General features: G+C 49.6%; 1 protein-coding gene across 1 annotated transcript in view; it reads left to right on the top strand.

The window, feature by feature from the left end:
• The window catches only part of LOC144599011 (SAM domain-containing protein SAMSN-1-like), a 36,221-nt gene extending 13,412 nt beyond the window's left edge, over positions 1 to 22,809 (top strand). Inside the window, exons 2-8 of the mRNA XM_078409734.1 lie at positions 4,693 to 4,764; positions 8,193 to 8,336; positions 10,958 to 11,078; positions 13,343 to 13,494; positions 16,159 to 16,365; positions 17,399 to 17,543; positions 19,021 to 22,809. Of these exons, the coding sequence (XP_078265860.1) occupies positions 4,693 to 4,764; positions 8,193 to 8,336; positions 10,958 to 11,078; positions 13,343 to 13,494; positions 16,159 to 16,365; positions 17,399 to 17,543; positions 19,021 to 19,220 (1,041 nt within the window). The 3' untranslated portion in view covers positions 19,221 to 22,809. The remainder of the gene's footprint in view (positions 1 to 4,692; positions 4,765 to 8,192; positions 8,337 to 10,957; positions 11,079 to 13,342; positions 13,495 to 16,158; positions 16,366 to 17,398; positions 17,544 to 19,020) is intronic.
• The last annotated feature ends 1,213 nt before the right edge of the window (positions 22,810 to 24,022 follow it).

Genomic DNA, 24,022 nt, shown 5'->3' with positions numbered 1-24,022 from the left:
ACCTACGCTGCACGCCCTCAATAGCATGATACCATGATAGTTGCCTCTCAGATTCCTATTAAATCTTTTCCCCTTCACCTTAATCCTCTGCCCTCTGGTCCTCGATTCACCCACTCTGGACAAGAGACCCTCTGCTTCTACACGATCTATTCCTCTCATGATCTTGTACACCTCTATAAGATCACCTCCTCATCCTCCTGCGCTCCAAGGAATAGAGTCCCAGCCTACTCAACCTCTCCCTGGAGCTCGCACCCTCTAGTCCCGGCAACATCCTCGTAAATCTTCTGTGTACCCTTTCCAGCTTGACAACATCTCTCCTATAAAACACAGCGACCAGAACTGAACGCAGTACTCTGAAAATGTGGCCTCAACAACTTTTGTTTTTATACAACTGGAACAAGACCTCCCAACCAGGGGCCACAGTCTTAGAATAAAGGGGAGGCCATTTAATACTGAGGAGAGAAGAAACATTTTCACCCAGGGAGTTGTGAATTTGTGGAATTCTCTGCCACAGAGGGTAGTGGAGGCCAAATCACTGGATAGATTTAAGAGAGAGTTAGATAGAGCTCTAGGGGCTAGTGGAATCAAGGGATATGGGGAGAAGGCAGGCACGGGTTATTGATTGTGGACGATCAGCCATGATCACAATGAATGGCGGTGCTGGCTCGAAGGGCCGAATGGCCTCCTCCTGCACCTATTTTCTATGTTTCTATGTAACTTCTGTACTCAGTTAACAATATATGACAGACTTTTTTGGAGTCATTATCAGTAATGGAGAACTTGGCAAGACTGTCAGAATTCTCCGTGAAATGTCCTCCTCTCTCCGTGGGATTTCATCGCTGCGCTTGGCCAAAGGGTTTGATGGATGCGTCCCGCCTGACCGATTACCTCATCCGCAGTCTGCCGCTTGGAACAGAAGGTTAAAGTTTGGAGGAAGATGAAGAGAAATATTTCTCGGCTGCACCATCTTCCTCCCTCTCTCTCTGTTCCTCGCTGAGAGCCGCTCACCCTCCCTGGCGAAGGTGGCGTGATGACAAGTATGCAGCTCACATGTTGACCCATCTTGACAGCGGATACAGTAGATGAGGTTGGAGGAGGTGCAGGTGAAACTCTGCCTCACCTGGAAAGACTGTTTGGGTCCTAGGATGGAGTCGAGAGGGGGGAGGTAAAGGGACAGGTGTTGCATCTCCTGCGGTCGCAGGGGAAAGTGCCCGGGGGAGGGGGTGGTTTGGGTCGGAAGGGACGAGTGGATCAGGGAGTTACGGAGGGAACGGTCTCTGCGGAGCGCAGAAAGGGGTGGAGATGGGAAGGTGTGGCCAGTGGTGGGATCCAGTTGGAGGTGACGGAAATGTTGGCGGATGATTTGTTGGATACGCTGGCTTGTGGGGTGGAAGGTGAGAACGAGGGGGATTCTGTCCTTGTTACGAGTGGGGGGAGGGGGAGCAAGAGCGGAGCTGCGGGATATTGAGGAGGCCCTGGTGAGAGCCTCATCTATAATGGAGGAGGGGAAGCCCCGTTTCCTAAAGAATGTGGACATCTCCGATGCCCTTGTGTGGAAAGATACATTGTTGGTTTGGAGATACAGCAAGGAAACAGCCCCTTCGGCCCATCGAGTCCACAACTACCATCGATTACCCATTCATCCTTGTTATCTCACTCTCGTATCCAATCCCAACACTCTGGGATGGTGTGGGTCTTTGAGGATATTGGCAGCCTCCTCCAGGTAGATCTGTAGGTCCTTTCAACGGTGGGTAGGTCTTTACCTGAGATGGACCCGGAGAAGGTCCACCACTCTCTGCACCTCCAGAGGTCAGTTAACCTGCAAACACCTGCACGTCTTTGGGATCATAAGGTCATAAGAGATAGGAGTAGAATTAAACCATTCGGCGCCCAGAACCAGGGGCCACAGTTTAAGACTAAGGGGTAGGCCATTTAGAACGGGGATGAGGAAAAACTTTTTCAGTCAGAGAGTTGTGAATCTGTGGAATTCTCTGCCTCAGAAGGCAGTGGAGGCCAATTCTCTGAATGCATTCATGAGAGAGCTAGATAGAGCTCTTAATGATAGCGGAGTCAGGGGGTATGGGGAGAAGGCAGGAACGGGGTACTGATTGAGAATGATCAACCATGATCACATTGAATGATGGTGCTGGCTCGAAGGGCCGAATGGCCTACTCCTGCACCTATTGTCTATTGTCCATTGTCTATTGGCCCATCAATTCTACTCCGCCATTCAATCATGGCTGATCTATCTCTCCCTCCTAACCCCATTCTCCTGCCTTCTCCCCACAACCTCTGACACCCGCACTGATCGAGAATCTATCCATCTCGGCCTTAAAAATACCCACTCACTTGGCCTCCACAGCCTTCTGTGGCAAAGAATTCCCATCCCTTTTCGCCAGAGATGCTGCCTGACCCGTTGAGTTATGCCAGCATTTTGTGTGTCCATCTTTTTAGAAAACATTTGCTCTCCCTGGACAGTTTAGTTTAGTTTAGTTTAGAGATACAGCGCGGAAACAGGCCCTTCGGCCCACCGGGTCCACGCCGACCAGCGATCCCCGCACACTAACGCCATCATACACACACTAGGGACAATCTTACATTCAAAACCAAGTAAATTAACCTACAAACCTGTACACCTTCGGAGTGTGGGAGGAAACCGAAGTTCTCTGAGAAAACCCACGCAGGTCACGGGGAGAAGGTACAAACTCCGTACAGACAGCGCCCGTGGTCGGGAACGAACCCGGGTCTCTGGCGCTGTGAGGCAGCAACTCTACCGCTGTGAGACTCTAGTTCTGTGAGATTCTCTCTCACTGCTCCCCCTCTGCGGTGTCTGGCGAAGGGTCTCGACCCGAAACGTCACCCACCCCTTCTGTCCAGGAGATGCTGCCTGACCCGCTGAGTTACTCCAGCACTTTGTGTCCATCTTTCCAGAGATATTTGTTGTCGCTGATAATGTGACTTAAATGTCCATAATAAACTAAACTAAAATTTGCGAAGATGAAAGTCTATTGTTGGGCAAAAATTGGAAAGGCCCGTTCCATTAACTAACTCCCTGCTCACTTCACCAGCGTGTGCAATCATGAAGTAACACGCCGGGGATAATTCTCCCGTGCCACAATGCTGACTGTTCAGACTAGACACAAGGTTGTGAATCTGTGGAATCCTCTGCCTCAGAGAAGGAGGCCGGGGAGGCCGATTCACTGGATGCATTCAAAAGAGAGTTAGATAGAGCTCTTGTGGCTAGCGGAATCAAGGGGTACGGGGAGAAGGCAGGAACGGGGTACTGATTTTGGATGATCAGCCGTGATCACATTGAATGGCGGTGCTGGCTCGAAGGGCCGAATAGCCTACTCCTGCACCTATTGTCTATGTGTCTATGTATCTATGTAGATGGGCTAGTCCCAACTACACCGGCGCTGTTTAAAGCATCGGCTTCACCACAAACCAGAGTAAATAACGGTGACGCGGCGGTAGAGTTGCTGCCTCACAGCGCCAGAGACACGGGTTCGATCCCGACTATGGGCGCTTGTCTGTACGGAGTTTGTACGCTCTCCCCGTGACACTCCTCAGTGGGTTTTCTCCGTGATATCTCCTCCCACACTCCAAAGTCGTGCAGGTTTGTGGGTTAATTGGCTTCAGTAAAATTGTAAGTTGAGCGTGGGATTATGTTAGTGTGCGGGGATCGCTGGTCGGCGCGGACTCGGTGGGCTGAAGGGCCTGTTGGCGTGCTGTATCTCTAAACTAAACTAAACTAAATTAAACACAAGTGAAAATTAATTTCCTCAGCAGTTTGCTTCCCTTGTTTACTTTGGAAACAAACCTTAGGCAAATGTAGTCACACCAAGTTTTTTAACTCGTCCTTAGATTTAACGTTTGAGAGAAAAGGAACGAAAGATGTCAGGGACCCACTGAGTCCACTCTGACCAGCAGGCCCTCGTACACTGGTTCTATCCTACACACACACACAGGGGGGGCACTTTACCGAAGCCAATTAACCTTCAAAGCAGCACGTCTCTGGAGTGTGGGAGGAGGCCGGAGCACCCGGAGAAAACCCACGCGGTCACGGGGAGAACGTGCAAACTCCGTACAGTGTGTGTCCCTAGTGTGTGTTGGACAGTGCTAGTGTGCGGGGATCGGTAGTCGGCGCGGACTCGATGGGCCAAAGGGCCTGTTTCCACGCTGTACCTCTAAACTAAACTAAACTAAACTAAACCAAAGAAAGCTGAGATTATTAAGGGGTTGGACACATTAGAGGCAGGAAACATGTTGGGGGAGTCCAGAACCAAGGGCCACAGTTTAAGAATAAGGGGTAGGCCATTTAGAACGGAGATGAGGAAAAACATTTTCAGTCAGAGAGTTGTAAATCTGTGGAATTCACTGCCTCAGAAGGCAGTGGAGGCCAATTCTCTGAATGCATTCAAGAGAGAGCTCTTAAGGATAGCGGAGTCAGGGGGTATGGGGAGAAGGCAGGAACGGGGTACTGATTGAGAATGATCAGCCATGATCACATTGAATGGTGGTGCTGGCTCGAAGGGCCGAATGGCCTACTCCTGCACCTATTGTCTATTGTCCTAGATGACCGCAGGACTCGGTTGGCCAAAGGGCCTGTTTCCGCGTTGTATCTCTGAAGTCTAAACTCTATTGTACATGGAGAGTGTATATTTTCCTGACGTGACTCTTGTTGTTTTACAGCGCACCAGCAGCTTTGGCACTTTTGATCGTTTCAGGCATGCGGCCAAATCGGAGGACAAAGCCGAGACCAGTGTAGGTGCCCCTGATGTTGCAGGAAGGAACTGCAGATGCGGGTTTAAACCGAAGACAGACACAAAATGCTGGAATAACTCACCTGTTTCTTCAGACTCTTCTCACCAGAGATGCTGCCTGTCCCGCTGAGTTCCTCCAGCTTTTTGTGTCTATCTTCTGTGTGTGTGTGTGTGTGTGTGTGTGTGTGTGTGTGTGTGTGTGTGTGTGTGTGTGTGTGTGTGTGTGTGTGTGTGTGTGTGTGTCTGTCTGTCTGTTAGGGGTTGCCAACTATCTCACTACCAAATAAGGGACAAGGTGACGTCACCGCCCCGCGCCCCACGTGACCTCACCCAGCCAGCGGCCACGTGCTCCCGCTCCACCAATGGCGGCCGCACGGGCCGGGAGGCGGGTTGCCACGCAACCTCCATTAGGCGGCGCCCGGGCCTCCGGACCTACACTGTCCGGGCCTATACTGTCCGGACCAACACTGTCCGGACCCACAGCGTCTGGACCTACACTGTCCGGACCTACAGCGTCTGGACCTACACTGTCCGGACCTACAGTGTCCGGACCTACAGTGTCCGGACCTACACTGTCCGGACCTACACTGTCCGGACCCACAGCGTCTGGACCTACACTGTCCGGACCTACACTGTCCGGACCTACACTGTCCGGACCTACAGCGTCTGGACCTACACTGTCCGGACCTACAGTGTCCGGACCTACAGTGTCCGGACCTACAGTGTCCGGACCTACACTGTCCGGACCTACACTGTCCGGACCTACAGCGTCCGGACCTACACTGTCCGGACCTACACTGTCCGGACCTACACTGTCCGGACCTACACTGTCCGGACCTACACTGTCCGGACCTACACTGTCCGGACCTACAGCGTCCGGACCTACAGCGCCCGTGCAGACCTACAAACTCCGTGCAGACTGCACCCGTAGTCGGGATCGAACCCGGGTCTCCGGCGCTACATTCGCTGTAAGGCGGCAACTCCACCGCTGCGCCACCGTGACCGCCAAATCTCTGAGTCTCCCTCTGGACTAAAGACTCAACACATAACCCAAGAAGGGAGTGGATGGGAAAGTTGGATAACATAGAACAAGTATGAACAGGTGATGGAACAATAGACAATAGACAATAGACAATAGACAATAGGTGCAGGAGGAGGCCATTCAGCCCTTCGAGCCAGCACCGCCATTCAATGCGATCATGGCTGATCACTCTCAATCAGTACCCCGTTCCTGCCTTCTCCCCATACCCCCTGACTCCGCTATCCTTAAGAGCTCTATCCAGCTCTCTCTTGAAAGCATCCAGAGAATTGGCCTCCACTGCCTTCTGAGGCAGAGAATTCCACAGATTCACCACTCTCTGACTGAAAAAGTTCTTCCTCATCTCCGTTCTATATGGCCTACCCCTTATTCTTAAACTGTGGCCCCTTGTTCTGGGCTCTCCCAACATTGGGAACATGTTTCCTGCCTCTCATGTGTCCAATCCCCTAATTATCTTATATGTTTCAATAAGATCCCCCCTCATCCTTCTAAATTCCAGTGTATACAAGCCTAATTGCTCCAGCCTTTCAACATACGACAGTCCCGCCATTCCGGGAATCAACCTAGTGAACCTACGCCGCACGCCCTCAGGAGTCAGAATAGACCCGATGGGCCGAAGGGCCTGTTTCCCTTCTGTATCTCTAACCTGATAGCCCACAGGAAAGGAGTGAGGGTGGGCATGATCTCCGGACCAGACCACGCTGTGCAGAGAGCGCCACCTGCTGTTGGGTTACCAAGGTGCAGCATGGAACTGGGTACGGAATACTGGGGCCCACCACAGCGTGCAAACAGGCCCTTTGGCCCAACTTGCCCATGCCGGCCAACATGTCCCAGCTACACTAGTCCCACCTGCCGACGTTTGGTCCATATCCCTCCAAACCTGTCCAATCCATGTACCCGTCTAACTGTTTCTTAAACGTTGGGATGGTCCCAGCCTCAACTACCTCCTCTGGCAGCTTGTTCCGTACACCCACCACCCTTTGTGTGAAAGAGTTACCCCTCAAATGTCTGTACGGAGTTTGTACATTCCCCCCGTGACCTGTAGGAAAATATCTGCAGATGCTGGTACAAATCGAAGGTATCACAAAATGCTGGAGTAACTCAGCGGGTCAGTCAGCATCTCAGGAGAGAAGGAATGGGTGACGTTTTGGGTCAAGACCCGTCTTCAGACTGATGTCAGGGGAGGGAGCGGCTTGAATCGAGGACCAGAGGGCATAGGTTTAAGGTGAAGGGGGAAAAGATTTAATAGGAATCCGAGAGGTAATTTCTTCACACAGAGGGTGGTGGGTGTATGGAACAATAGACAATAGACAATAGGTGCAGGAGGAGGCCATTCGGCCCTTCGGCCCTTCGAGCTAGCACCGCCATTCAATGTGATCATGGCTGATCATTCTCAATCAGTACCCCGTTCCTGCCTTCTCCCCATACCCCCTGAATCCGCTGTCCTTAAGAGCTCTATCTAGCTCTCTCTTGAATGCATTCAGAGAATTGGCCTCCACTGCCTTCTGAGGCAGAGAATTCCACAGATTCACAACTCTCTGATTGAAAAAGTTTTTCATCATCTCAGTTCTAAATGGCCTACCCCTTATTGTTAAACTGTGGCCCCTTGTTCTGGACTCCCCCAACATTGGGAACATGTTTCCTGCCTCTAACGTGTCCAACCCCTTAATAATCTTATACGTTTCGATAAGATCTCCTCTCATCCTTCTAAATTCCAGTGTATACAAGCCTAGTCGCTCCAGCCTTTCAACATATGACAGTCCCGCCATTCCGGGAATTAACCTAGTAAACCTACGCTGCACACCCTCAACAGCAAACTGCCAGAGGAGGTAGTTGAGGCTGGGACTGTCCCAACGTTTAAGAAACAGTTAGACAGGTACATGGATAGGACAGGTTTGAAGGGATATGGGCCAAACGCGGGCAGGTGGGACGAGTGTAGCTGGGACATTGTTGGCCGGTATGGGTAAGTTGGGCCGAAGGGCCTGTTTCCACACTGTGTCACTCAATGACTCTATGACTCTGATGATGGGGGGAGCGGCCATTGTAGATCCATGTCTGGTTTTACTGTTGCACATCCAGCCTATAATCCAGATCGGGTTTTGTACTGCGTTAACCTAGTACAGGCCTGTAAGAATATAACTGCAGATGCTGTTACAAATGGAAGGTATTTATTTCACTAAATGCCGGAGTAACTCAGCAGGTCAGGCAGCATCTCAGGAGAGAAGGAATGGGTGACGTTTCGGGTCGAGACCCTTCTTCAGACCTGCTAGTCTCCAGTACAAAACCCGATCTGGATTACGGACCGGATGTGCAACAGTAAAACTAGACATGGATCTACAGCCATGTGGATCACGGGTCTAATACTGGCGTTTATTATTCCCTGTGTGCAGGCAGTCGATACCGAAGCCACCGACGAGAATGTGGCCAAGCCGGCACAGAACGCGGGCGGCATCAGCAAGACCATGAGGGCCATCACCAAAACCATGAAGAAGAAAATGGCTCGCAAGTACATCAAAGCCTTGACGGAGGAGATGGTGAGTCTTTTTGCCTCGAGTTCAGTTCAGTTTAGTTTCGAGATACAGTGCCGGAGACCCGGGTTCGATCCCGACCGCGGGCGCTGCCTGTACGGAGTTTGTACGCTCTCCCCCGTGACCCGCGTGGGTTTTCTCCGGGTGCTCCGGTCTCCACCCACACTCCAAACACGTGCAGGTCTGTAGGCTAATTGGCTTGGTGTAAAAAATGTGAAATTACCGCTAGTGTGTGTAGGATAGTACGAATTTTAGTTAAGTTTAGTTAAGAGATACAGCGCGGAAACAGACCCTTCGGCCCGCCGAGTCCGTGCCGACCTGCTATCCCCACACATTAACTCTGTCCTACACACACTAGGGACAATTTACACTAATACATGATCACAATCAAGCCGTCCACAGTGTATATGTACAGGATAAAGGGAATAACGTTTAGTGCAAGATCAGTAAAGTTCGATTAAAGATAGTCCGAAGGTCTCCAATGATGTTGATGGTAGCTCAGGACCCCTCTATAGTTGATGATAGGATGGTTCAGTTGCCCGATAACAGCTGGGAAGAAACTGTCCCTGAATCTGGAGGTGTGCGTTTTCACACTTCTGTACCTCTTGCCAAATGGGAGAGGGGAGAAGAGGGAGTGACCGGGGTGAGACTGGTCCTTGATTATGCTGCTGGCCTTGCCGAGGCAGCGTGAGGTGTGGATAGAGTTGATAGAACGGAAGTTGGTTTGTGCGATGGTCTGGGCTGTGTCCACAATTCGCTGCAATTTGCTGCGGTCTTTGGTGGAGCTGTTCCCAAACCAAGCTGTGATGCATCCCGTTGAAAAGCTTTCTCATAGTCATTGTCCTAGCGTGATACAGTGTGGAAACAGGCCCTTCGGCCCAACTTGCCCACACTGGCCAACATGTCCCAGCTGCACCAGTCTCACCTGCCTGCGTTTGGCCCATAACCCTCCTAACCTGTCCTATCCATGTACCCGTCCAACTGTTTCTTAAACGATGGGATAGTCCCAGCCTCAACTACCTCCTCTGGCAGCTTGTTCTATACACCCACCACCCTCTGTGTGAAAAAGTTACCCCTCAGATTCCTATTAAATCTTTTCCCCTTCTATATCTTTTATTTATAATACTCTCCTTGACATTGACATTCCGTCATCAGAATCTTATAGACGAGCATGGGAGGACGAATTGAATCAATTTATAATGCAAGATATATGGGATGAAAGTTTACAACATATACATCAATGTTCATTGAATACTAGACATTCCTTAATACAATTTAAAATTATACATAGATTACATTATTCGAAGACGAAATTAAATAGGATTTTTCCTAGTATCTCTCCTATGTGTGATAAATGTCAATTTCAAGAAGCTAATTTAACTCATATTTTCGTAACTTGTATAAAAATGCAAAACTTCTGGTTGGAGATTTTTAAAATAGTTTCTAAAGTTATTAATAAAAAATTAGATATGGACCCAAAATTAATTATATTAGGATTATCAGAACATACTACAAATTTTACAGTAAGTCAGGTACATTTTCTTGATTACAGTCTAATAACTGCGAAAAAACTAATACTTAAATTTTGGAAAAAACCAATAACCCCCACAATTAAAATGTGGACTACGGAAATGACAGAGACCCTGCATTTGGAAAAAATAAGGTTTGCCTTAATCGACAAACCTGAGTTATTTTTAAAAATATGGTCTCCTTTTATTGAATTTTTAGAAAAGTAAATGGGTTTGGCACAGGACTAAAATAAAAATAAAAATTTAAATAAAAAGTTGAAACTTGAGTTGGGGGTTGGATGTACAGCTGTGGTTTTTGTCTCCCGGATCTACTCCCGTTAATTTTTATTGTTAGATCCTTTTTTTTTTTAACCCTCTTATTCTCTCTCCCCAAGTTTATAGTTTTATATTTTTATTTTTACTTTCTCTCTTCAAAAATTTAAAAATTGAAGCTATGTAAGAACTTTGTAACAAATGTGTTTTTTTCTTATTTCGATTTGTACATATGCTTTTCAAAAATAAAATATAAAAAAAAAAAAAAAAATCTTTTCCCCTTCACCTTAAACCTATGTCCTCTGGTCCTCGATTCATGTACTCTGTGCGTCTGCCCGCTTTCATCGTGTGCTTTCTGTGACGCGTCTGTAGAAGTTGGTGAGAGCTGCTGGGGAGATGCTGAATTTCCGAAGCCTTCGAAGTAAGTTGGGGTGCTTTCTTGGCTGTTCATTCCTAGATGTAGGAAAAATGTTCCCAATGTTGGGGGGAGTCCAGAACCAGGGGCCACACACAGTCTACGAATAAAGGGAAGGCCATTTAAAATTGAGGTGAGAAGAAACTTTTTCACCCAGAGAGTTGTGAATTTGTGGAATTCTCTGCCACAGAGGGCAGTGGAGGCCAATTCACTGGATGAATTTAAAAGAGAATTAGATAGAGCTCTGGGGGCTAGCGGAATCAAGGGATATGGGGAGAAGGCAGGCACGGGTTACTGATTGTGGATGATCAGCCATGATCACAATGATTGGCGGTGCTGGCTCGAAGGGCCAAAATGGCCTCCTCCTGCACCTATTGTCTATGTTTCTATGATATGGGCGGTCACTTAAAAATGACAATGTTTTCTTTCAGGGTGAGGACAGCGGAGAGGATCCATTAAACCAGGCAGAACAAGATGGTGAAGGGAGCTGCTTAAGACACTGCGAATCTCTCGAGAGTCTTCAGAGTCTGAACAGTGGTCAGAGCTCGTCAAGTAAGTTAACGGGACCTTGGTAGACACAAAGTGCTGGAGTAACTCAGCGGTTCAGGGAGCATCTCGGGAGAGAAGGAACGGGTGACGTTTCGGGTCGCCAGTCTGAAGAAGGGTCTCGACCCGAAACGTCACCTATCCACGTTCTCCAGAGATGCTGCCTGACCCGCTGAGTTACTCCAGCACTCTGTGAAATGTCACCTATCCATGTTCTCCAGAGATGCTGCCTGACCCGCTGAGTTACTCCAGCGCCTTGAGTCCCTTTGTATATTATTAACGAGCTTCTGCACTTGCTTGTTTCTACGACTTACACAATGGTAATAGACAATAGACAATAGACAATAGGTGCAGGAGTAGGCCATTCAGCCCTTCGAGCCAGCACCGCCATTCAATGCGATCATGGCTGATCACTCTCAATCAGTACCCCGTTCCTGCCTTCTCCCCATATCCCCTCACTCCGCTATCCTTAAGAGCTCTATCCAGCTCTTTCTTGAAAGCAACCAACGAACTGGCCTCCACTGCCTTCTGAGGCAGAGAATTCCACACCTTCACCACTCTCTGACTGAAAATGTTCTTCCTCATCTCCGTTCTAAATGGCCTACCCCTTATTCTTAAACTGTGGCCCCTTGTTCTGGACTCCCCCAACATTGGGAACATGTTTCCTGCCTCTAATGTGTCCAATCCCCTAATTATCTTATATGTTTCAATAAGATCCCCCCTCATGGAAAATAGGTGCAGGAGTAGGCCATCTCTTACCTGGATATAGAAGTTTAGAAGAATGAGAGGGGATCTCATAGAAACATAAATAAAAAATTTAAGGGATTGGACAGGCTAATTGCAGGAAAAATGTTCCTGATGTTGGTGGAGTCCAGAACCAGGGGTCACAGTTTAAGAATAAGGGGGAGGCAATTTAGAACTGAGATGAGGAAAAACTTTTTCACCCAGTCAGAGAGTTGTGAATCTGTGGACTTCTCTGCCACAGAAGGCAGTGGAGGCCAATTCACTGGATGTATTCAAGAGTGAGTTAGATTTAGCTCTTGGGGCTAACGGAATCAAGGGATATGGGGAGAAAGCAGGAATGGCGTACTGATTTTGGATGATCAGCACGGTAGCGCAGCGGTAGAGTTGCTGCTTTACAGCGAATGCAGCACCAGAGACTCAGGTTCGATCCTGACTACGGGTGCTGCACTGTAAGGAGTTTGTACGTTCTCCCCGTGACCTGCATGGGTTTTCTCCGAGATCTTCGGTTTCCTCCCACACTCCAAAGACGTACAGGTATGTAGGTTAATTGGCTGGGTAAATGTAAAAATTGTCCCTAGTGGGTGTAGGATAGTGTTAATGTACGGGGATCGCTGGGCGGCACGGACTTGGTGGGCCGAAAAGGCCTGTTTCTGGCTGTATATATATGATGATATGATATGATATGATCATATTGAATGGTGGTGCTGGCTTGAAGGGCCAAATGGCCTACTCCTGCACCTATTTTCCATGTTTCTATGTCTGTTTCTATAGAGCAGACAATCAGCAATTACAGACCATTTCCCCATCCATTATAACGAAGGTTTACTGTAGAAACATAGAAACATGGAAAATAGGTGCAGGAGGAGGTCATTTGGCCCTTCCAGCCAGCACCGCCATTCATTGTGATCATGGCTGATCATCCACAATCAGTAACCCGTGCCTGCCTTCTCCCCATATCCCTTGATTCCACTAGCCTCTCGAGCTCTATCTAACACTCTTTTAAATTCATCCATGATTTGGCCTCCACTGCCCTCTGTGGCAGAGAATTCCACAAATTCACAACTCTCTGGCTGAAAAAGTTTTCTCTCACCTCAGCTTTAAATGGCCTCCCCTTTATTCTTAGCCTGTGTGTGGCCCCTGGTTCTGGACTCCCCCCAACATTGGGAACATTTTTCCTACATCTAGCTTGCCCAGTCCTTTTATAATTTTATACGTCTCTGTAAGATCCCCTTATGCATTCCAGGTCTTATAAGGGCAATGTACCATGTACATCCGTCAAGGGTAGAGGATGGGGTTGTGACGGGGCCGGAAAAACTTCAATGAGGCTTGGGAGACAGAGAGAGGAGGTATCACAAAATGCTGGAGTAACTCAGCGGGGACAGGCAGCATCTCTGGAGAGAAGGAATGGGTGACGTTTCGGGTCGAGACCCCCTTCTCCGGGCCTAACGGAGAGAGAGGAGCGGCGGTGGGTATGTCTGCAGAGGGGTGTTTACAGTATCCATGATGTTTATTGTTCTGGCGACCAGGTGGGATGGCAAGTGTGTCGGACACCATGAGCAACAGGGACAGTCTGCGGCTGGATGAGGAGGTGCCCTACACCGGTCCCTTCTGTGGCCGTGCTCGAGTGCACACGGACTTCACGCCGAGCCCCTACGACACCGACTCCCTGAAGCTCAAGGTAACGTCCAGTTTAGCTTACAATAATAATAATAAACTTCTTCTTCTTCTTCTACGTGCAGCGTAGGTTTACTAGGTCAATTCCCGGAATGGCGGGACTGTCGTATGTTGAAAGACTGGAGCGACTAGGCTTGTACACACTGGAATTTAGATGGATGAGAGGGGATCTTATCGAAACGTATAAGGTTATTAAGGGGTTGGACACGTTGGAGGCAGGAAACATGTTCCCAATGTTGGGGGAGTCCAGAACAAGGGGCCACAGTTTAAGAATAAGGGGTGGGCCATTTAGAACTGAGATGAGGAGAAACTTTTTCAGTCAGAGAGTTGTAAATCTGTGGAATTCTCCGCCTCAGAAGGCAGTGGAGGCCAATTCTCTGAATGCATTCAAGAAAGAGCTAAATAGAGCTCTTAAGGATAGCGGAGTCAGGGGGTATGGGGAGAGGGCAGGAACGGGGTACTGATTGAGAATGATCAGCCATGATCACATTGAATGGCGGTGCTGCCTCGAAGGGCCGAATGGCCTCCTCCTGCACCTATTGTCTATTGTCTATTGTATAGCCACCGTCTGTTTGAACTACTTCCATCTGGCAGACGTTACAAGGCCTTCTACCCCCGCACCTCCAGACCATTAAACAGCTTTATCCCTAGAGCTGCAGCTGGTCTGAATCGAACCTGCTGAGAGCCCCTCCATGACATGTCTCTGCCCCCAGGATCATCTGGTACAACTGACCCTTGCATGAACATTTTTTGCACTTTACCTTGATTCCTTTTATTTCCCCCCCCCCCCCCCCCCCCCCGACCTTTGTTGTTTTCGTTTCCGCCGAGATTTATCTATTTATTTTATAGCATCGAAATGGAAGTGGCATTCTTAATCTCGTTGTGCTTGTACAATGTCAATAAAGATATTGTTTTGAATTGTGTACCGAGGTACAGTGAAGAAGCTTTGCGTTGCGTGCTATCCAGCCAGCGGAAAGACAATACGCGATCGCAACCAAGCCGTCCGCAGTGTGCAGATACAGGATAAAGGGAATGACATTTAGTGCAAGGTTATGCCAGTGACGTCCGATCAAATAGAGTCCCGAGGGTCACCAATGAGGTAGATCGTAGTTCACCACTGCTCTCTGGTTGCGGTAGGATGATTCGGTTGCCTGATAACAGCTGGGAAGAAACTGTCCCTGAATCTGGAGGTGTGCGTTTTCGCACTTCTGTACCTTGTGCCCGATGGGAGAGGGGAAATAGGTTCAAGGTAAAGGGGAAAAGGAATCTGAGGGGTAACATTTTCACACAAAGGGTGGTGGGTGTATGGAACGAGCTGCCAGAGGAGGTGGTTGAGACTGGGACTATCCCAACGTTTGAGAAACAGTTAGACAGGTACATGGATAGGATAGGTTTGGAGGGATATGGACCATATGCAGGCAGGTGGGACTAGGGTAGCTGGGACATTGTTGGCCGGTGTGGGCAAGTTGGGCTAAGGGCCTGTTTCCACACTGTGTCACTCTATGACTCTATGAAGAGGGAGTGGCCAAGGGTGAGACTGGTCCTTGATGATGCTGCTGGCCTTGCCGAGGCAGCGTGAGGCGTAGATGGAGTCAATGGAAGGGAGGTTGGTTGGTTGGTGCGATGGTCTGGGCTGCGTCCACGATTCGCTGCGGTCTTGGATGGAGCTGTTCCCACACCAGGCAGTGAAGCATCCTGATTTCATGCTTTCTACGGACCATCTGTAGAAGTTGGTGAGAGTTGTAGGGGACATGGAAATACATCCTAAGCCTTCTAAGGATGCAGAGGCGTTAGTGTGCTTTCTCTGTCCAGAAACCAGGCCTAAAGAATGGTCTCGGCCCAATACCTCACCTGCCCATGTTCTACCGAGATGCTGCCTGTTCAGCTGAGTTACTCCAGCACTTTGTGAATTTTTTTATATCAGGAACAACCTCTTCCCCTCCTCCCCATCAACCTATATCCACTATTCATGCACTCTTAATTTAGTTTACATTAGTTTAGAGATACAGCGCGGAAACAGGCTACGCCGACCAGCGATCCCCGTACACTCACGCGGTCACGGTGGCGCAGCGGTAAAGTTGCTGCCTTACAGCGAATGCAGCGCCGCAGACCCGGGTTCGATCCTGACTACGGGCACTGTCTGTACGGAGTTTGTACGTTCTCCCCGTGACCTGCGTGGGTTTTCTCCGAGATCTTCGGTTTCCTCCCACACTCCAAAGGCGTGCAGGTATGTAGGTTAATTGGCTTGGTAAATGTAAAAATTGTCCCTAGTGGGTGTAGGATAGTGTTAATGTGCGGGGATCGCTGGTCGGCGCGGACCCGGTGGGCCGAAGGGCTTGTTTCAGCGCTGTATCTCTAAACTAAACTCGCACTATCCTACACACACTAGGGATAATTTACAATTTTACCAACGCCATTAACTTACAAACCTGTCACATCTTTGGAGTGTGAGAGAAAACCGGAGCTCCCAGAGAAAACCCACGGGGAGAACGTACAAACTCCGTGCAGACGGCGCCCGTAGTCAGGATGGAACCCGGGTCTCTGGCGCTGCGATGCAGCAACTCTACCGCTGCGCCACCGTGCCGACCTCTCCTTTCGCTTGTGTTAGCGTCACCCCACTTTAGAGTTCAAGCGGGGCAAGGGATTAACTTGTGCTGACCTCTTTCAGAAAGGAGACATCATCAGCATCATCAACAAGTCGACCATGGGCACATGGACGGGAATGCTCAACGCTCGAATGGGGAACTTCAAGTTCATTTACGTGGATGTCCTTCCCGATGAGGAGAACAACGCCAAAAAACACCGGCGCCACAGGAGTAGCACGCAGCCACTTCCAGACTCCATCCAGGAATTGTTGGAGAGGATCCAACTGCAGGTTGGTGTGGTGTGGAGTGTGGTGTGGTGTGGTCAGTGTGGTGTGGTGTGGTCAGTGTGGAGTGGTGTGGTGTGGTCAGTGTGGTGTGGTGTGGTCAGTGTGGTGTGGTGTGGAGTGGAGTGGTGTGGTGTGGTGTGGAGTGGTCAGTGCGGTGTGGTGTGGTGTGGAGTGGTCAGTGCGGTGTGGTGTGGAGTGGTGTGGAGTGGTCAGTGCGGTGTGGTGTGGTGTGGAGTGGTCAGTGCGGTGTGGTGTGGTGTGGTGTGGTGTGGTCAGTGTGGTGTGGTGTGGTGTGGTGTGGTGTGGTGTGGTGTGGTGTGGTGTGGTCAGTGTGGTGTGGTGTGGTGTGGTCAGTGTGGTGTGGTGTGGTGTGGTGTGGTGTGGCGTGGTGTGGTGTGGTGTGGTGTGGTGTGGTGTGGTCTGTGTGGTGTGGTGTGGTGTGGTCAGTGTGGTGTGGTGTGGAGTGGTGTGGTGTGGTGTGGTGTGGTGTGGTCAGTGTGGTGTGGTGTGGTGTGGTGTGGTGTGGCGTGGTGTGGTGTGGTGTGGTGTGGTGTGGTGTGGTGTGGTGTGGTGTGGTCTGTGTGGTGTGGTGTGGTGTGGTCAGTGTGGTGTGGTGTGGAGTGGTCTGTGTGGTGTGGTGTGGCGTGGTGTGATGTGGTCTGTGCAGTGTGGTGTGGAGTGGTCTGTGTGGTATGGTGTGGTGTGGTGTGGTGTGGTCAGTGTGGTGTGGTGTGGAGTGGTCTGTGTGGTGTGGTGTGGCGTGGTGTGATGTGGTGTGGTGTGGTGTGGTCAGTGTGGTGTGGTCAGTGTGGTGTGGTCAGTGTGGTGTGGTCGGTGTGGTCAGTGTGGTGTGGTGTGGTCAGTGTGGTGTGGTGTGGCGTGGTCAGTGTGGTGTGGTGTGAACCCGGGACTCCGGCGCTGCATTCGCTGTAAAGCAGCAACTCTACCCCTGCGCCGCCCTTTAAAGGAGTCAGAGGACTCTTCGCGGTCACTCCTTGTGCGTAACGGTCTTGGTTCTTTCATTTCTTTTGTGCAGGATCTTTATTCCACTTTCCTTCTGAACGGCTACCAGAATCTGGATGACCTCAAAGACCTGAAGGAGAGCCACCTCATTGAACTTAACATCACAGACGCGGCGCTGAGAGCAAAGATCTTGTCGGCCGCACAGCAGAGTATGGATGGTAAGTGGAGCCTCGGTACTTCTGCCTTACTGTTAGGGTTGCCAACTGTCCCGTGTTAGCCGGGACATCCCGTATATTGGGCTAAATTTGTTTGTCCCGTACGGGACCGCCCTTGTCCCGTATTAGGTCCGGGGGCGCTGTAGGCCCGGACACTGTAGGCCTGGACACTGTAGGCCCAGGGGGGGCTGTAGGCCCAGACACTGTAGGCCCGGACCCTGTAGGCCCGGAAACTGTAGGCCCGGGGGCCGCTGTAGGCCCAGACAGTGTAGGCCCAGGGGCCGCTGTAGGCCCTGAGGCCCGGGCGCCACCTAATGGAGGTTGCATAGTAACCCGCCTCCTGGCCCGGGCGGTCGCCATTGGTGGTGCGGGAGCATGTGGCCGCTGGGTGGGTGAGGTTACGTGGGGCGCGGGCGGCGACGTCACCTTTTGTCCCTTATTTGGGAGTGGGAAAGTTGGCAACCCTACTTACTGTAGGTCTCTGTACAGGAAGGAGTGTAACTTTGGGCCCCATATCTGAGGAAGGATGTGCTGGCTCTGGAGAGAGTCCAGAGGAGGTTTACAAGAATGATCCCAAGAATGAATGGGTTAGCACGTGATGATCGTTTGACAGCACTGGGCCTGTACTCGCTGGAGTTTAGAAGAATGAGGGGGGACCTCATTGAAACGTACAGAATAGTGAAAGGCCTGGATAGAGTGGATGTGGAGAGGATGTTTCCGCTGGTGGGAGAGTCTAGGACTAGAGGTCACAGCCTTAGAATTAAAGGATGTTTGTTTAGGAAGGAGATGTGGAAGAATTTCTGAAGGGTCCCGACCTGAAACGTCACCCATTCCTTCTCTCCAGAGATGCTGCCTGACCTGCTGAGTTACTCCAGCATTTTGTGTCTACCTCCAGTGGATATTTTTATGGCAGAGATAAACAAATCCTTGATTAGAACGGGTGCCAGGTGTTATGGGGAGAAGGCAGGAGAATGGGATTGATAGGCAGAGATCGGCCATGATAGAATGGCGGAGTGGGCTCGATGGGCAGAATGGCCTAATTCTACTCCTATAGCTTGCGGACTCGTGAATGCCTATCAATAGACAATAGACAATAGGTGCAGGAGGAGGCCATTCGGCCCTTCGAGCCAGCACCCCCATTCAATGTGATCATGGCTGATCATTCTCAATCAGTACCCTGTTCCTGCCTTCTCCCCATACCCCCTGACTCCGCTATCCTTAAGAGCTCTATCTAGCTCTCTCTTGAATGCATTCAGAGAATTGGCCTCCACTGCCTTCTGAGGCAGAGAATTCCACAGATTCACAACTCTCTGACTGAAAAAGTATTTCCTCATCTCCATTCTAAATGGCCTACCCCCTTATTCTTAAACTGTGTGTGGCCCCTTGTTCTGGACTCCCCCAACAGGCTGCAATGTGCATGTGGGTAACAGATCAAGGTGACTGACGAGAATGACATTTATGCGTTATTTCTCCGCTGTAGTCCTCAGTGAAGAGGAAGACAAAAATGAACCGACGTCTCGGAACGAACCCTTCAACCTGAAGAACGACAAATCCCAACTGCTGGAATGCCCCAGGGACTCCGGATGTTACGCCACTTCGGAAATCTCGGACAATGGGAAAGACGACTTGGAGTTGGAGAACCTGCCAGAAATGGTCGAGGATGTCTCTCTAACCAACTGATTTCCGCGGAGATAAGCCAGGCGCACAAAACACGCAGCATCTCGTGGGAGAAGTTGGTTACAGAGGGAGTTTTCGGACTTTTGGCATTGGTGTTCACTTCATTTAATACAAGGCAGTGTTCTGAATTACCCCTGTAATCTCCCCAAAGCATCGAAACTTGTCAAAACATGTGCAAATCTGCAAACTCTGTAATTCTCCTTGATCTGTGCACTGTTCCATTTGAGCTGGGACTACTTTTGCTAATATATTTAAAGAGGAATCGAATAAATAATTGGGGGAAATTACAGCATTTCAGGAAGAGAGCAAAGAATTAATAACTGTTGTTTACTTCAGCTGTGATAGAGTAAAAGGGACGAATTTTGTCTGCCTGACCGGATTTATTTGATGATACTCTTGGAGATAATCCTTTGATCTTTTCTCTATGTTGTGAGATCAGTTAATAATCAATTGGACAAGTCAATTGTTGGGAAAACTCAACAACTTTTCATTTAGCTTAGTTTATTGTCACATGTACTGAGGTACAGTGAAAAGCTTTTTTGTTACGAGCTATCCAGTCAGCAGAAAGACTTTACATCTTGCAATCGAGCCGTCCACAGTATACAGATACAGGATAAAGGGAATAGGGTTTTGTGCAAGATAAACTCCAGTAAAGTCCGATTATAGGTAGTCCGAGGGTCTCCAATGAGGTAAGGTGGTAGGTCAGGACCCCTCTCTAGTTGGTGGTAGGATGGGTTCAGTTGTCTGATAACGGCTGGGGAAGAAACAGCCCCTGAATCTGGAGGTGTGCGTTTTCACACATCTGTACCTCTTGTCCTGTGGGAGAGGGGAGAAGAGGGAGTGACTGGGGTGAGACTCATCCTTAATCCTGCTGGCAGCCTTGCCGAGGCAGTGCGAGGTGTTCCTCGTGCAACCAAGGCTGTTTGTGGACAGTTCAAGTCACGCTTCCCCCATGGAGAACTATGACTGGTGATAACAGGCAGGCGACGTCATGAAGAACATGGACAGGTGACGTTCCATGTTGGGAACCCTTCTTGGAACATTAGCCGAAACGTCACCTATCCAAGTTCTCATATTCTCCAGAGATGCTGCCTGACCTGCTGAGTTACTCCTGCAGTTATCCCTTTGTGTAAACCGGCATCTGCAGTTCCCTGTTCCTACAGCGAACAAAAGAGTGTGTTCAGAAAAAATGAGAATGGGGTTGAGAGGGAAAGATAGATCAGCTACGGTTGAATGGTGGAATAGACACGATGGGCCGAATGGCTTAATTCCACTCCTGTTACTTATGAATTTATTATGGAGATACATAATTATTTTTTCGATACGATACGATACAATTGAGCTTTATTCATCCCCGGATGAAATTGGTCTGCCAACTGTCATAACACACCACAAGATGCACTTGAAATTAAAATTAAATAAATAGGTATTGTTATCTGGGGTCTTGCTCGCTGATTAACAGGAAGACTGGGGACAGGTTAACGGTGTAGAAGTGAAGAGGTTACAATTTCACAGAGTCTTTAAGGAAACTGAGTGCTTCCCCAAAAACGTGGAGAGGTTTTTGCAATCGAAGCCACCGAAGGAAACTTGGAGAATCTGGCATAAACTCCACCCGTAATTGTAAAAGTTGGGAACACCTCCTGATGAGGACACAGTCTAAGAATAAAGGGGGAGGCCATTTAAAACTGGTGAGAGACTGGAAAGACTGGGCCTGGATTCACTGGAGTTTAGAAGGATGAGAGGGGATCTTATAGAGACGTATAAAGTTATAAAAGGACTAGACAAGCTAGATGCAGGGAAAATGTTCCCAATGTTGGGGGAGCCCAGAACCAGGGGCCACACAGTCTAAGAATAAAAGGGAGGCCATTTAAATCTGAGGTGAGAAGAAACTTTTTCACCCAGAGAGTTGTGAATTTGTGGAATTCTCTGCCACAGAGGGCAGTGGAGGCCAATTCACTGGATGAATTTAAAGGAGAGTTAGATAGAGCTCTAGGGGCTAGCGGAATCAAGGGATATGGGGAGAAGGCAGGCACAGGTTACTGATTGTGGATGATCAGCCATGATCACAATGAATGGCGGTGCTGGCTCGAAGGGCCAAGTGGCCTCCTCCTGCACCTATTTTCTATGTTTCTATGTTTCTATGAGGTTGTGTGTCTTGGTGAAGAGAGATAGTTGGCACTTTTATGTTTTTTTAAAAAATATTTAAAAATAGCTAATGCAAATATTGATATTACTTAATGCTAGTGTTATATTAGTATTGATATCAATAATGCAATATTAGTATTTGTTAATTATTACCAAGTACATTGAGATACAGTGAGCAGAAAAATAAAATGAGTTTTATTTTGTGTAAGTAGTTATATCAGATGTGATTTTTGATGCAGGTTAATAAGTGTTCCTAGCACCTTTGTAAATTCAGATGGCAACCATTCGAGTCCGTGATGGATATATCCAAACCTCGGTTTCCTCCCACACTCCAAAGGCCTACAGGTCTGAAGGTTAATTGGCTTGGTTACAAATGTAAAATTGTCCCTCGAGGGTGTAGGGTAGTGTTCACCAGTCGCTGGTCGGTGGGCCGAAGGGCCTGTTTCCACGCTGTATCTCTAAACTAAACTAAGCTAGAGGGCAGAGCTTTAACCCGAGAAGGGCAAAGTTTAAAGGAGATCTTTTTTTACACAGAAGATGGTGGGTGCCTGGAACTAGGGTTGCCAACTATCTCACTCCTAAATAAGGGACAAGAGGAGATGTCAATGCCCCGCGCCCCACGTGACCTCACCCAGCCAGCGACCACGTGCTCCCGCTCCACCAACAGCGGCTGCCCGGGCCGGGAGGCGGGTTGCTACGCAACCTCCTTAGGACTACACTGTCCGGGCCCACAGTGTCCGGGCCTACAGTGTCCGGGCCTACAGTGTCCGGGCCTACAGTGTCCGGACCTACAGTGTCCGGGTCTACAGTGTCGGGGCCTACAGTGTCCGGGCATACAGTGTCCAGGCCTACAGTGTCCGGGCCTACAGTGTCCGGGCCTACAGTGTCCGGGCCTACAGTGTCCGGGCCTACAGTGTCCGGGCCTACAGTGTCCGGGCCTACAGTGTCCGGGCCTACAGTGTCCGGGCCTACAGCGCCCCCCCCCCCCCCGGCCTAATACGGGACAAGAGCGGTCCTGTACGGGACAAACCAATTTAGCCCAATACACGGGATGGCCCGGCTAATACGGGACAGTTGGCAACCCTAGCTGGAACACGCTGCCATGGGTAGTGGTGGAGGCAGATACAATAGTGGCATTAAAGTGGCTTTTGGATGGAGATATGGGTGTGCAGGGAATGGAGTGGATGTGGATTATGTGCAGGCAGATCGGAGTTGATCTTGGCTTCATGTTTGGCACAGACATTGTGGGCTGAATGGCCTGTTGTTGTACTGTGCTATGTCCTTTGTTTTATGTTCAATATATCTTAGGCTTTGGATTTTTCCATGTGTAAGTATTTATTATGTTTTCCTATTTTCGCCATGTGGATTGGAACTTACTCCAGCCCTAATTCTGTTGTAAACCATTTCTCACTGTCTGTTGCATGTGGCAAGTGTTTTTTTTGTAATTTTGGACCTTTAATAAAATTATGTTATAATATCCTGTGTGTCGGATGATCATTGAGTTCAGTTAGAGAGTTCACGAAATCGCAGAGAGTTGCATGACGCTGGGGACGTATCCCAGTCCATCGCACAGACCAGGCTCCCCACCGTTTGTCCGTGACCAAAATGGCGGCGCTGCCATAGCAGCTGCGGCTTACCTGCGGTCCATTTGTCTTTGTGTTTTTGTTGTTTTTTGGTCTTAATTGTAGTTGTGATGTCGTGTTTTTGTGTTTGTGTACTATGTGTAAAATTGTAAATATGTGTCCCTTCCGAACGGAGACCCGACCTTTGTTTTCTGGGCCGTGTCTCCGTTCCTGCTGCGGCCTACCATCGGCCCAACTCCTGGAGCTGGCGGCCTCCAGGGCTCCGGTTCGCAGAGTCCGCAGAGTCCGCAGACCGGACTAACCATCAGCGGAGCCGGCCGTCCTCGGAGGCTGCGGGAGCGGCTGCGACTCGCCTTAGGCTCGGGCCGCGTGGATGCTGACATCGGGAGCTCCGGCAGCGGCAGCGTGTTCGCCCGCCCCGGATCGCGGGGCTTGGGTCGCGGACATTTCACCGTCCGGCGCGGCCTAAAATATGCCGCGGGATTTTTCTCTGCTGGGCAGGGGCTTCAATGTCGGGAGCCACGACCGCCCCGACGTGCAGTAACAGCAGCAGCGTGTTCGCCCGCCCCGGATCGGACTTATCATCGGCGGAGCCGGCCGTCTTCGGAGGCTGCGGGAGCGGCTGCGACTCGCCTTAGGCTCGGCCCGCTGCGGACCGTCCGGCGCGGCCTGCAACCACAACAGCCTGACTGCGGGAGAAAACGGCAGGAGAAGGGAAAGACATTGTGGCCTTCCATCACAGTGAGGAGAGGACTGGAGGAGTCTCACTGTGATGGATGTTTCTTTGATGGATGTTTCTTTTTTTGTGTGTTTTTGGGGTTGTGTAATTTTAATGCCTATTAAATGCTTTTATTGTTGGACTGTGGGTGACTGAATTTCGTCCAATTTGGATGACAAATAAAGCTATCTTGAATCTCTTGAATCTTGAATCTTTCATTACCACCTCGAAGGTATTTATTTCACAAAATGCTGCAGTAACTCAGCAGGTCAGGCAGCATCTCAGGAGAGAAGGAATGGGTGACGTTTCGGGTCGAGAAATGTCACCCATTCCTTCTCTCCTGAGATGCTGCCTGACCC

Source organism: Rhinoraja longicauda, chromosome 12 (genome assembly GCF_053455715.1).
Source record: "Rhinoraja longicauda isolate Sanriku21f chromosome 12, sRhiLon1.1, whole genome shotgun sequence".
NCBI lineage: Eukaryota > Metazoa > Chordata > Chondrichthyes > Rajiformes > Arhynchobatidae > Rhinoraja > Rhinoraja longicauda.
The sequence above is the reverse complement of the archived record's forward strand: the minus strand, read 5'-3'. Positions and strand labels throughout refer to the sequence as shown.